General features: G+C 33.9%; 1 protein-coding gene across 1 annotated transcript in view; it reads right to left on the reverse strand.

The window, feature by feature from the left end:
- Nucleotides 1-15,200, reverse strand: part of LOC132942269 (POU domain protein 2-like) — a 42,327-nt gene that overhangs the window by 25,192 nt on the left and 1,935 nt on the right. Inside the window, exon 2 of the mRNA XM_061010540.1 lies at nt 4,315-4,365. Coding sequence (XP_060866523.1) covers nt 4,315-4,365 — 51 coding nt within the window. The remainder of the gene's footprint in view (nt 1-4,314; nt 4,366-15,200) is intronic.

A 15,200-nucleotide genomic window follows, 5' to 3' on the forward strand; every position in this document is an offset into this window, starting at 1 on the left:
GTATCTGCGGTACTATACTTTCCTATAGCTAACCGAAAGCGTTTTATAAACGTCCATTGGGTCTGGGGCGAGCGTTTTAATAATAAATATAAAACAGACCCGAAAAAAAAGAGAAATACGAAACCTATACGCGGGGCGGCAACAATCTAATAGATTTAAGGTGAAAAAACCGACTTTGATATATTTAGGAGCCAAATACGCACACACGCACTGACATAATAATACACACACACACACACAAACACGTATAATATATAAATATATATAGATTGTAAAGGAGGAAAAACGAAAAGGAAATTGAAGCGATATATTTTCGCATGAGGGGTTAGCCGCGGGTCGTTTCGTTAATATGGAAATGGACGAGGAGCTATTATTGGGTTCGCCGCCGATGCGCCGCCGCCCTTGTTGGATTTTTGAACGCGCGTGCGTTATGATTGATGCGGCGCGAATTATATTCATTACAGTCGGCGCGCGCGCAATCGTCGCAGACGATATTATCCAGGTGAAAGCGCATACGTGTGGAAACGCTGCCGAAGACGACGCCGACGACAATCCGCCGCGTCGACAATCCACCAACTTGTATTTTTTAAGTCCCGTGCAACAAACCGATGCAACGACATAGGTATTATATTTTGATAACATTTTTTTCATCGAAACTATTTCATTATGTAGTATTATAAAATAATATGTTAGGGAACGTATTATTGTGGCGGAACAAATTTTGTTCGGGACCGATTCCAATATATCATAATATATTATATTATTAGACACGATTAAAATGTTGTTTCAGATAGAGCAGAAACATTTTTCTCAACATAGGTAAGTACTTGGTTAAACTTGTTTGTTGGTATGGAAACGAATAAAAAAAATGTATTTAAAAAACCTTTATAAAAAAACCCCCACACCAAAATTTGATAGCGCTGCGCTCGCGACCGATAACTAATGTAGTAGATATGTAATTATAATTAAGTGTATACGCGATATGTGCCTGACAAACGTTTTAGAAGTACCTACCTACATTTTGTTTGCAAAAGAAATATTATAATAATTAGTAATTAATGATCGATAGAAATTATTACAATTCGTGTACTTATTTGTTTGCCTATTTGATATTAAATTTAATGTTTGGATTCACATATAAAATGAACGAATACATGTATTACGTGTCAAAAACAATGAAAAGGTTCCTGAAAAGATATTGTACATTGTCATAACTACAGAAAGACATTTTTGACATACCATTTGCAGGTTACCCGTTTATCATAAAATATTCATATCGTATATATAATATATGTATTATTAAATATACATCAGTTATACTAATATAAATAGGGTATATTGGAGTAATTATAGGTAGCAATAAGTTATTACTAATGTAGGTAATTACATAAAGAATAGTTATCATGTGAATAAACGGAAAACATAAAAAACCACGTGTATCGTATAACAGTATTAATGTAAATCAGTTGTTTGTGTAGCAGTTAGGAATTGAATAATTTAAAATACTTAAGTTATTTATCTTCCGCGAGCCGGTAGTATTTTATCAAGTAAATCGTTAAAAAAAATATTATTGTGTTTGCTTAATTATTACTACGATAAAGTAATAACTAATATAATATAATACCTACATTTATTATAATTTTTAATTACTTACATAATCTTAAATATTATTACAATTGTGTGCCTACTGTTTATCTAACGCCCATCGAAATATGTATTCCAAATTCTTAGCCAGTATTAGTACTATAGCTGTCTTTTAACGATTTACTCGATAAAAAATTCTACCGGGACTCGTGCAAGATAAATACCTCAAGTATTTTAAATTATACAATTCTTAACAACGCAAACAACTGATTTACATTAGTATTGTAACAATATACGCGTTTTTGATTATTTATTTTTTTATGTTTTCCGTTTATTTACATAACTATTTTTTATTTAATTACACGTTGTTCAGATCATGAACTATAAAATATACACATGTACTATCGCGTTTTTCAACCGATATGTGCAACTCGACATCAACGAAATTGTCTGTTTTACAATAGCAGTTGCAGCACGTGCAATAGTTCTTTGAATCGGTGTGCTCGGATTGAAGATGAGTGTATAAAACTACAAAATAAGGTAGGGAAAATAAAATACCCGTCTAGGACCAGTCTGGGGGGCACAGGCTTTAATGCAGTTGTGTAAAAAAACGTGACCAGACTGCAAGAACGTGTAGGAAATTGTCAACAAAATGCGCATACATGAATGGGAATTATATTGTTGCAGGGAGGAAAAAAAAGAAAGAATTGCCCGTTTACAAGAATTTATTGAAGAATTTCCTAGTCCGGTTGAGAAACTGTTTTTGTTCGATGTGGTCCAGTAACGATTTTTTTTTACATAATATAGTACCTGTTAATTATTATATTTCCCGTACACCTGCGTATTATTATAATAATTTATCATCGCTTCCTTTCCATATTTTTTTATTTCCGACCCAAAGAAAGACATTAAAAACGAAATAAGTTTTTTATTCACGAATACAACTCTAACTACTCCCACCAGCTTCATAACATTAATTATGCTTTCGCTGTTACACGCAATATACTATAAATTTGCATAACTGATAATCAAGAGCAACATTCATGTAGGTGCCTAGTATAGGTACTTACTCGTTTCCGATGGTATTGAATTTCTGCGTGAAAAAAAAACTACACTATCTGAATCGTAATCTTATTCGGAATAAAAAACAACGTGTGCATTTACGCGTTTTTATGTACATTATACTACATACACATTTATTACTAGGAATAAAATCGCATAGAACTTTATATCCATATAAAAAGAAGTAATTTAAAATTAAATTAGATTTACGCTTGTCTGTATAAGACATGATTAATGAGAACGAGTCAGTTGTTCAGGTTTCAGTTATTTCAACAGTAGTGCAAGTCATTTTACATTTTTATCTTATTGGATTTATATTGATACATAACAAAAACACTAATTTTCTAATTTTTTGATTTACATACCTATGTATAGAGGTAGTCCGATCATATTCGTTTCATTGTGATATTTCGTAATATGCATTTTGGGTGATTTAAATTAACCGAGTACAATAAAATCACTAGTATTCACGTTTCGGTTCATTACATTAATACGGGGAAGCCGGAAAGAAAGCAAACGAACTACCACCTCCCGAGAAGTTCGTGACATACCGAAACCATTAACTCGTGCTCAATGCTGGACGGTTTCGGTTTAATAACGCAATTTGTCTTATACAGAAGATCACGATAATCTAATTAGATCAACATAAATATAGGTATGTTTTAGAGGTTTGGGGGACTAGAAATGACCGATTGTTAAAATTTCGAAAGACAACAAAAATATCGACCACGGATTCTTAACGAGAGTAGAAAATATATCGTTTTTATTGAACCAAATTATTGAAACAGAGAGTGAAAGTAACATATTATAACATTATAATACAAAACCGTTTATTGCTAATAATGAGCGTAAAATTCGAAGCCTAAAAATGTTTCAATTTTTGGTTTTGTTTTATATTTTTAATTCCGTATTACAATGCCAAATTCCATTGTCAAATATCATTCGGTCGTCTATCACGATTCGTCGTCTGCGGTCCAGTCGAAAACAATACACGATGCTACTACTTCATTATTTCATTATTTTTTTTTTTTTTTTTGTTCCATAGACCTCTAATAGACTCTCATTAATCTGTGCCGTGTTTCCCACGGAGTTAATCCTTTTACTTGTACCGATTCTCCGGTAAAAAAAAAAAAGAAAAAAAATCGGCACCAAACACTCATATAATAATATTCTTCCACAATGCATACACCAACGTATATTATACCATATAGTATGTACATATAATAAAATACAATATTATATTATATCTAGACACAATACACTAACCTGGGCCAACGTTTTACAGGTAGTCGCCCGCAGGGTGGAGGTGACCGGTGTGGTGGAAGTGGTGGTGGTGGTGCGTTGGCGCCAGTTTTCTGCACCCGAGACCTATCATTTTTACTTCGAGCAAACACGTTTTAGAAGCAGTATATTCTAAGATGAGGCCTAATAGCCGTAAAAATATCGTCGATATTTTTCGACCGCAACGGTAATAAAAATGCCAAGGTCACCGCCGACACAAGAACACAAACATAATTATGTTTGGCGAAATGAAAAAATAAAAAGGAGGGAACTAAGCAACACTGCACGGTATACATTCTACGTCATGTATTGTTATGTGATGTTATGTAGGTATGACATATATATGTTCGTGTATGAAAAATGATAAAATAGAATTTCAAAACTCACCATCTCGACAGTAGAATTTGTGTTCGAGGTGCATCAATCGGTCTGAAGTGTCTAAAAAAAGAAAAAAAAGAAATGAAACATAAAATTATAATATTAAAGAAATAAAAAAATATATAAGATTATGCACTATATTATTGAGTGTTATAATATACACGCAGACCAGATTTCACACACTATTTTAAAGAGAAACTATGCAGACGAGAAAACAAGGTGAACGACAGTTTCGCAGAATAAAATATTATAATATTCCTACAACTTATACCGTATATATTATGATGGACCGATTAAATGATTTGGTTCTGTCTCGTACATAATATTTCGGTTACTATTTGAGTCATTCGTATACAGGTAACAGTCATCCGGTATTCACGAGATGAATCAAATTTGTTGACGTCATCATATAGTATGTTTCACCCATTAAATCATGTACCTACGTACCTACGCGTTATCATATTCAACACAAACACAAAATAATTATTTAATAGGTATTAATACCAATGGAATTTTGTTAAATTAAAATATCTTCAACTGTTTAGTTTGAACTTTTTTATATCTATTAGATACCTATTGAATATTTATTTTCATAAACAGTTATCGGAATCATATTTTTGAAGTTATATACCTAGGTAATAGTATATATTATTATTATAGAGGCAAAAAATAAAACCGCAACAAATGACCATTACAGCATTATAGACTTTTACTTATATAGTTTATAAGAGTGGGGAAGATTAATAATCATGCACAGAGTCGTGTGTGTGTCATTAGCGGGGTTCCAAAGTTTGAGGGGAGGTGGGGAGAGAATCGAAAGGCACACACTCGTTCGGTCTAATGATATTTTAATGAGAAACAGAATGGGTTTGAAGCATATATATGTAAAGAATATTTCGTCGTTAAGCAATACGATATTATTTCTTTACCTCTCTTTCTTTCGGGTTCGGGTTCGGGTTCTTTTTTTTTTTTTAATAACGCATGATTCAGCCCCGCGTGTCAGCCATGAATAACTAATGGCCTTCTCTCTAAACACTTTTTCATTCTTCCGGGGCTACCGCGGTTGTTATTATTATTATCAACTATTATTATTAAAATACAATTTTCGTCTATTCTAATTACGCGCCGGTTTCCATATATTATATCCACAGACGCTTTTATACACAATTAAGACCAAGGATTTCTTTCGGACCCTTTCTATCTCGCCGCTAATGAATTCCTAACGCTCGGTATAATGTGTGTGTGTTTTTTTTGTCCATCTTAATGCTTTTTTTTACATATCAGACCGCCGCCGTCGCCAACGTACATGTATAAATATATTATATTATACAATAATATATTATATACACGCATGAGCTACCGGGTGGCAACGAAATTCGCAGCAATAAATTCCACTATAGAGACCTTGACTTAATTTCGAGACTCCCTAGACATATCCATACAATAATCGCTTTTGTCTCTATGCCGGGCCCGGTAATACTTCTCTCGGTAGGATCTCGTTTATTGTTGTGGTTTTCGTTACTATGTGTGTCAAGCATTCGAACTCGAATTCACTTTTCGAACGCTAAAAGCGTCCCGCTGGCCCTATAAATCCTATAGTCACGTTCAAGGGAATACACACATATTATTATGTGTGAATATAATAAGGTAAGGTACGCACTATCTTTATGTTGAATAAGTTATAGGTATGCAGATACAATGGAAAAATAGAGGTTGCACAATATTAATATCATAAATATTTGATAAAATAATGATATCATCGGTCCGCGCGCGCGTAGTATACTTACACGCGTTAATATTATGTATATTATAGTTGAATGTTAAGGAAAAAAACCACTGTGATAACGAATTTCGCACGTATATAAATCGCGTATAGTATAATATGATGGTGATATAGTTGGTTTTACAGGCGTATCGGGCCACGGGTCATGATATACGAGTATGTAGGTAATAATATATAGATAGTGTTATATTCGCGACAAAGATAATATTATAATATAATATAGTGAGCCGTCTATGTATATAATTCCTACGACTAATTATTTTACTCGCAGCCAGCATATTATATAGTATGAAGGAAAATAATAACACCGATGGTCAACTGCAGTGGCGGCGGGAAAGTAATAGCGTTTGATGTTGGTGCATATAACTAAACATTATATACCTACATATATAATATGACCACCGACACTTAATTTCGTTTTCAGCCGCGCGTATATTACCTATACATACACACAAAACCGTTTAGCAGTCGGCCGTAGGTATACCGGCTATTATTGTACAAAATAGGCGTATATCGTGTACAGATTTTGAAATTTGTAAAAGTGAAGAACTCTCGACGCGCGCGCGGAGAAGAGGCGTTTATGATATATATTTTTCCTCTTTCGTTTTGATTGAGCGCACCTGTCTCCGCGCGTACGTACGATATATGTATTATACACACACATAATAATATAATACACCTATGTAAAATATTAATAATATTAATAGTAGTATTATAGGCACTATGTACAGCGCTTATTATTACATATTATATCGAGTGCGCGCGCGTTCAGTAATGAAGACGTCGTCGTCGTCGGACCGATTTACATGCAACGCGGCGGCATCATCGGTCGCCGTCGTAACATATTATATCATAGGTATACTGAAAATATAAAAAAAAAACATTCCTAGGTGCCGGTCGCCGGCCTCGGGGGCCCAGCCAATCCTCCCGCCGCCGCCACCGCTAGATCGTGTGGTTATTATTTTAATATATTATATATGTTGGTAGATACCTACGCGCATGCATATGTGCGTACCATATTATATGTATATTTATTTTTTCCTTTCCACTCTTTATGCGCGTTTGACAAACGACCACCGCGCTCGTATATCTATGACGATGATGCTTTACACTCTGCGGCGGCGGTGATTAATCCCTTGCGCGATAATTGGACAAATTGAAACGGTGCGCCGCCGCGGGTAACTTGTTCACACCGTGTCGTCTCGCTGTACATGCGTGTTGCCGCCCGAGGAAGTATACTTTTTTATTATTATTATTATGCGCGGTAGTTGGGCGCGCACACATATATATAGGTACACGTTATTATTATAATATATTACTTACCTATATCCTACCGTACTATAATACACGTCGTATGTATGTATCTAAGTGTGTGAGTTGTGAGTGTTTGTGTGTGTGTGTGTGTGTGTGTGTGTGTGTGTTTAGCGGCGGGACGGACGAGCACGTTGGCAATTATTATTATTAACCGGAGACGACCGGTGCGCGGTGGGGCAGGTGCGGAAACGACGGGGGCGACGGGTCCGCGCGAGACCACTGTCGTCATATAGGTATAATAATATTATTATATAACATTATATATGGATAGTTACTACTACTGTAGTCGATAGTAGACGCGTGAACATATACATACAGAGTGGTGGCGACGGCGGCGGTCACCCGCCGATACGCCGCGATTGTAGGTAGAGGTACGCACCCGCATCTCGTACAAGAGAGTCGAAACGTTTTTATTCTTTTATATGCTTAATTTTTTTTCCACTCAACTCGGATCGTCTTTCGACCCCAGCGTGTTCAAATACCATATAATACCGAAACCCCCGCGCGTTGTTTGCAGTGTTTCAGAACTGCCGCACGAAACCAGCTAGTCTAGAGAAAAACACCGAGCCACTATACCAAAAACTATAGTACAATCTATACCTACGTTTTATTATTATTGTTTGACATTGATTACGCTAATTACAAGGACTTTCTAAATAAAGTTTTATTCACGAATAATTATAATTATTTCGCAACAATACAAATTGAAACAACAACGAGATTCTTTTCAATAGCTTATGGATGCTATTTTATTAATAATTTATGACTAAATATCAACACTTTTTTTTATACTCATAGCATCATGGAAAAAAGTATTAAATATTAGATTACAAGACATTTAAATGGTAAACATTAATTTGCAGTCAAGAATATCAACGAGAACATTTGTAAGTTATAAATTATGATCAACCAATCTTAAAAGATTTAAATACCAAATTTGATTTTTTTCTCTGTATACAGATTTCTCTCTTTAGTTTTCTTTTGTGTCACGACATCAATCTGAATACATACATTATAATATAATAATAATGGAATTGAGAAAAAACCGCATGTGGAATGATATTATTGTCCATGTCGGCCATTGGTCGAGACACCAATAAAGAACGCATTTTACTAACAAAAGAATAATTACCCGAAACGGATTACATATATCGCCGGCATTCTTGCACGAGTCACACAATCGATGACAAATAATATTCTTAATGCATTTTTATTTTTTCTGTCTTGCTCTTTCTAAGACGTTCGTCTTCTTATATACTGTATTCATTATTGATAACTACGAAGGCCTTACACACGTGTAATATGATGTGTGTGTGTGTATGTATGAAAGGAGAAGCTAATTCCGAACTAACAAATTGTGCCGAGTCATTACCGGAGTAGAAATAATACGTTTTAGCTTCTGGGCTTTTAACCGGGCACTTCTTTTTTCTTATATATAATAATAACGTATTCATAAGGCGGACGCCAGCCGTCTCTCTCTCTCTTTCTCAGTATACATTTAATTTATTTCTTTTTATTTCCCATTATTTTACTAGGTTTTTCCCATTCTTATACACATACCACCCTTCTGTCTCATGTACGGCCGAGTGCGAGTCCAATTTAGATTTTTCGGAAAAGTGACTTTAACGCCCCAGGCTTTGTCGTGAGAACGAAACAATACCGACACAGTCATTCGGCGAAACCGTATATGTATATTTATATAGTGATATTTATCTCTGAATATACGATTGTGTAAGGTTGTATTAAAATACACATAATATATTTTAACATTTTCAAACTAAAATCTGATAGCGAACCTGTTAAATTGACGTATCAACAGGTGGTATACAAATATTATGTGAATGCATTTAAACGTCGTAGCCCCGGGTGAAATCTACAGGGATCTTGGGAGAAGAGGCGCCACTGATTTTTGGTTATTATTATTGGCACTTGTCCGGGTTCAGTGAGAGCGTGAGATAATGCACTTATAATTATTGTACTCGAAGGAGAAGTCAATTAAAAACCGATTTGATGCATTTAGACATTAACATAAAATGTTGGATGTAGGAATATGATATTATATGGTAATTTTACTAGTCCTTGTTCTAATGTGTTACGATGGAAACCAAGCTACATTGCCTATACAGATAATCATTTCTTTGAGTTTTGATGGATATACGTCATTACACTGTAAATGCGATTGTTCACGTGTTCGGATAACAAAATATTTTACAATCAAGGACGAAACCTTATTTTATTCCTCCTTAACACTTTTTATCTTTTGTTTTTACATAATTAACTACACGGCTGTTCAATGAAAATATATCGTCCATCGGTTGAGATAGACAAGCATATTATTTTATTTATGCCTACAAAATGTGTGAACTCATTGTTTCTGTAGATGATTACTTTAGACATTATTCAATTTTTCATTTTTATAACCATGATATCTCATTATGTCTTATGCAAGTCTTAAAACGGAAATTCCTTGAGATCGCCGGTGCGATAAGACGGGTTATCACCGAAATTAACGGCACTAGGTCATAATATACTAACGTGTTATTTGCATAAAATTAGAAGATTACTGTGTAACAGAAGTTGTACGTTATTGTTCCCTTTTGTTTCGAGTAATTTTCCTTTAACTACGCGGTGGTGCCTATATCCAATTATGGAATTAATGGCGTGGCAATAAAAAAAAACATGGAATTTAAATTTTAAATTGAGTAATAAACGCGGTTTTAATAATGATATTATTTAAATGCATAATATAGAGGTTCAGAAAAATGAGCTACCTAGATATTATGGTCCTGTATAAAACAAATTATAACATCAATACCTACCACGGTCGCCGATGTATACCTAGTACACAATTAGTCACTACAGTGATAACGACACTAATTACTAATTAGTACTTATCAATGTATCTTCTAATTTTATAGGTATATTATTTGAAATAGGTTTTTTCCAGTGAAAATAATAATAATAATAATAATGGCTTATAAATGACAATTATCTTTCAAATAATAAAACGCTTTGAATAGCACGCCGAGACGTTTTCTCGATACGGTTACTTTATATACGATATACCTACCTATATAATACAACAACGTCAAAGGGAAAATATAAATAACGTAATATTAAATGAGTAAGTTATTATACGCGAGATAAAGGTAATTTACGGGAAAATCATGCAATCAGATTCACTTGGACAGAAAATAGAGATAATCGTAATAGGCGTTGTGTATACAAACGACGGTTGATATCCAATAATAATATCCTGAAGAGACACCGTACACGTGTAGGTATGACATAATATACTTATTTTGCAGTTACACGCGATTTCCAAATCCACAAAGTTCAACTTGTCGGTGATATAACCGATAACACTGTGTAATATGGAATGTCATCGCTGTGAGCCGATAATATTATAATACACAGTCGGAAAAAAAACTAAACGAAAACCGAATAACTGAAAAACCTAATGTAATACATTTTTTTCGTTTATACCCTCGAATTTAAAAAAAACAAACAGTTTTTATGAAATTCAACGCCCACGTACCATTGAGGACCGCTGCTAGATGGATCAAACCTGTGTGTGTGTGTGTGTGTGTGTGCGGATATTTTATTTTCATATTACACCCGACGGGACGCTCTGTTTCCTCGTCCTAGTCTCTAGAAAATGCAGCCGACACGCGCTCTGTTTTATTTTTAAATAGTTATTGTTTTTCGGTAGGATTTTGTATTATATGATCATTGTTATTATTATGGTTTTGGCTCGAGCGGGGGAATTTACGAGTCTCGCTCGCGCCGAGGTAGACACACGACGACGGTGTGTGCATTATATAGGTACCATTATTATAAACATCTGTCCGGGGGACGAGGCGGCGGCGGCGGCGCACGGGCACGACCGCCGGCCCGAGAGTCGCCGTGTAAATATTACAACGGCGCGCGCGAGCGATATAAAGTAACAATAATAATGGGTACTACACCGGAGGGCGGGCGGGCGGGGGACGCGGAAGTGTGCCCTCCCGAACAAAGTAGCCCTCGTGCCCAACCCGTTACCACCGTACAATCCGCACACGGGATTCGGACCCGCAGACCTAAATGACGGCGCACGGGGATGCCGGCGACGGCGACGATGAAGGGGGTGTGGACGCCGGATGGGGTTACGCGGACGCGAGCCGTCGGAAAACAAAACGGGGAAAAAAAAAACAGGAGGCGCGACCCTTCCGGATAACTATATACTTGTGTTACCTATACATCTTTTACCTCTTTTTTTTGTCCGCTATCCGTCCGCGGTACATCATATTGTACATAGGTATTATACCGAAAAGGGGTATATGCCTACACGGAAGGGACGACGCGTGCGATGTATCACATCGATACGAGCCCGTGGCCAGAGACGCACTTATATAGTAAAATAAATACAGTGTAGGTACCTAATAGGATTATAAAGTAGTGGCTCTCCTTCGCGACTTCCGCGGATTATTATTATAGCACTGCGTAGGTATATCCTGTGATAATTTTGTAATGAAAACATAAACTGCGGTAGGCAGTCCACAGGCGAAGATCGGGAGGAGGGGATTACGGCATGGCCCCCCCCAAATAATTAATTTGACGCCGAAGCCCCCCTCGCCCCCCACAATATTAATACCTATTTTACATATTATGTCATAATATGTTAACAGAAGTTAAATGTACGTTAAATTATTATTTTAGATCCAGAGTGAAAAGGGGATCTATTGGTTTTACAAAATGTATTTCTTCTTATTTTTTCATTCTCTATGTAAGTACGCATTGTATTCGGGTAGATAAAATGGTTCATAAAATTCATCTATACATCACTTTAGACTAAAAATCACCTTAAATTTAATAATTTTTCGAAATTCTCAATAGTTTTTCAGTAATTTAAGAAAACTTATATTATTATTATTAAGAGTAACACTCTTGAGCATAAAAACTCATTATAAGACACTATTGTCTTAAACAATTAAGCTCGATTGTTAAAAATTATACTAAACACAGGAATTTTGTCGAATCATGAAATGTATTTTAATTATTATTGAGTCGTAACTCCAATTATAATGGTTTTGAAAATTGACATTTTAATACGTATTATCCACAAGTCCATGAATTTTATTGAAAATACAAACATTAAACGCATATAAATAATAATTGTTTGGGCCAATATTAATGAAACTTTAAGCACATATAATTATGTGATGGAGGTTAATAACATTTTTGGATTTTATTGGATTCAAATTACAATTTTTAGTACACCATGTTTTAAGATAAGACGGTAGTTTAAAAAATGTAATTTTCGAGTTCCGTAAAATATTTTATTTATTTGGTTCAGTTTGGTCAGTTTTAATATCATAACGAAAATTCCTAAAAATTGGGGAAATATTGAAACGGTAAGACAGATGTACAGGGTGTAGAGGAGGCAAGGCCCCCATGGATCTATTTTGTACAAAAATACTTTATTTTATAGGATCTCCATAATGGTCGGGCTTGACAAACCATATTTTATTCCCAACAGACATATATATTTACTTAATTTTTTGTACTACAAAAACCAAATATTTGTCTTAAGAATTTATAAGCTAATCTAATTTAGACCTAATCTATAACCTAACCTACATAAATTTCGTTTCTTTGGTATAGCACCACTTGGAATAAGTGGTCTTGGAATAATATGTCACTGAAGCCTAATTTTCATTACGAGGCAAATCCAGGAAAAACTATATTTGAAATTTTTCAGAACAACGAGCTTCGATAATCCGGTTAAGCAATTCGATACGATGTTAACGATCAACAACGGTTAACCTGTGAAAATTTCGATTGCCAATTAGTATTAATTCCTCTCGGGTGGCGTTTTTTTTTAAAAAACGCTGCACACCCGCTTTGTAGCAATTCGATATTTTATTATACGCGTATAAATTACAATAATTATGTCGTAGACGGAATTCACAGCCAGGGTAATATAGCCGAGTTCTCATAAACATAATATAGCGATAACCACGTAAAATGTAAACCGGGCCCACAAGTATAATATAAGTATACAATTTATTAGTTTTATAATTGTAGAAGACGCTGCCCGATGAAACGAAAATAAAAAAAAACGGAGCGAAACCGAAGCAACACGATATTGCACACGCGTGCGTTGTTCGTTTCGCAATTATATTATATTTTCTAGTTTTTACTGAGAATCGCGTTAAAGAACATGAGCAAAAAATAAACATACCTATATTTTTGTTTTTATTGTTTTGTAGTAGGTACAACAACTAGGTATATTGTTCGTTTCTATTATAATAAGTATACATTTTATGGATTTAAATACGATATGTGCAAGATTATTATATTATGATGGATGTTTGTAATTCACACAATCTGCGCACGAGATAAAAATGCATATAATTACCTATTTTCCTGTGTGTGTATCTACATAAGAATTTATAATGATAAAATGAAAACAGGTGAACCGTAAAGTAATAACTCATATATGAAATGCAAATAAATATCATAGTATAACATAAAGGAACATTGTAATTAATGAGATTTTTAACTGCCTTGGTTAAAATTTGAATAATAATTAATATAAAGAAATGTTTTATCATAAACAAAACTGTTTTAAGTGAAATAGTACTGTATTGTTGTATAGATTATGAATTATAATGATCACACTAATTAAATAAAATACGAATGGAAACAAGACAGATTCCTATTTTATTTTTTATAGAAGATATTAAAAATATACAACATCTAAATAATATACCTAACATGTATAATTTATCTTTACGGCTATACATTATTATCATTATGCTTCATAAAATATGTTTGAATTCATTAAAAATTAAGTTTTTATACTCAGATTTAACTCATTTCAAGAAATAAAATACACATTCAAAAGGTAACAATACAATATAGTTATTATATGGACAAAATAGTTATTATAAAGGTAACAAACTATCAACAACTGTTATAAGTACGCACTTTTATAAATTAATAATGATCGGACTATATTACAAACAATTCACATTAGGATGTTTTTCTCAATCAGTTTATTTGATTATGATTATTTCGTAAGTTACGAATTTATTTTTAATTATTTACGTTATTTAAATATGTAAAAAACTAAATTCGATAAAAAAATATACATTGTATAACATTACACTCGAAAAATATTATTTAGAAATTGCACTGTTATTCATTCATTGTTGTATGAGAATAAATTGAACACTGTTCAATTAATTGGATCTCAATGTTTCTATTCCTTATGATAAGTTTTAATAATAATATTATTAGTTTTAATTTAAGGCCACGAAGAAATTAGTTTTCCAACGTCATATCAAATCTAATCGTAATTTCACGGTTTACGTCGTACACGTGCCGTCTCAAATAATCTATCAATCTCGTTTAGGTATATTATTCTAATTTTGTATCTTGAATTTGGGAAATGTAGACGGGCTTACAATAGCTACATTCAAACCCGTATCCCGTAAAAATAGAATTTCTGTGAAATGCTATTTTTTTTTTAATCTTAAGTACCTATTTAATTTTATTTTCATCAGGATCAAACTGCAGTTTATGCATTCTTTATCGTCTTATTCGATAGAATGTAATGGTACAATTTAATATTATGTATGCCCCCCAAATTCCCGTTGAATTAAATTCCAAAATTAAGTCGTTGACGAACTATATACATACAATATTATTAATCATTGCATAATATTGCCGAGTTGGAGATAATTAATAGGTTGTGGGAATAATATTATAGGTACAGATAATACCGGCATAAATGGCAATCAATCCTATAGGC

This window comes from Metopolophium dirhodum, chromosome 4, assembly GCF_019925205.1.
Source record: "Metopolophium dirhodum isolate CAU chromosome 4, ASM1992520v1, whole genome shotgun sequence".
Lineage (NCBI taxonomy): Eukaryota > Metazoa > Arthropoda > Insecta > Hemiptera > Aphididae > Metopolophium > Metopolophium dirhodum.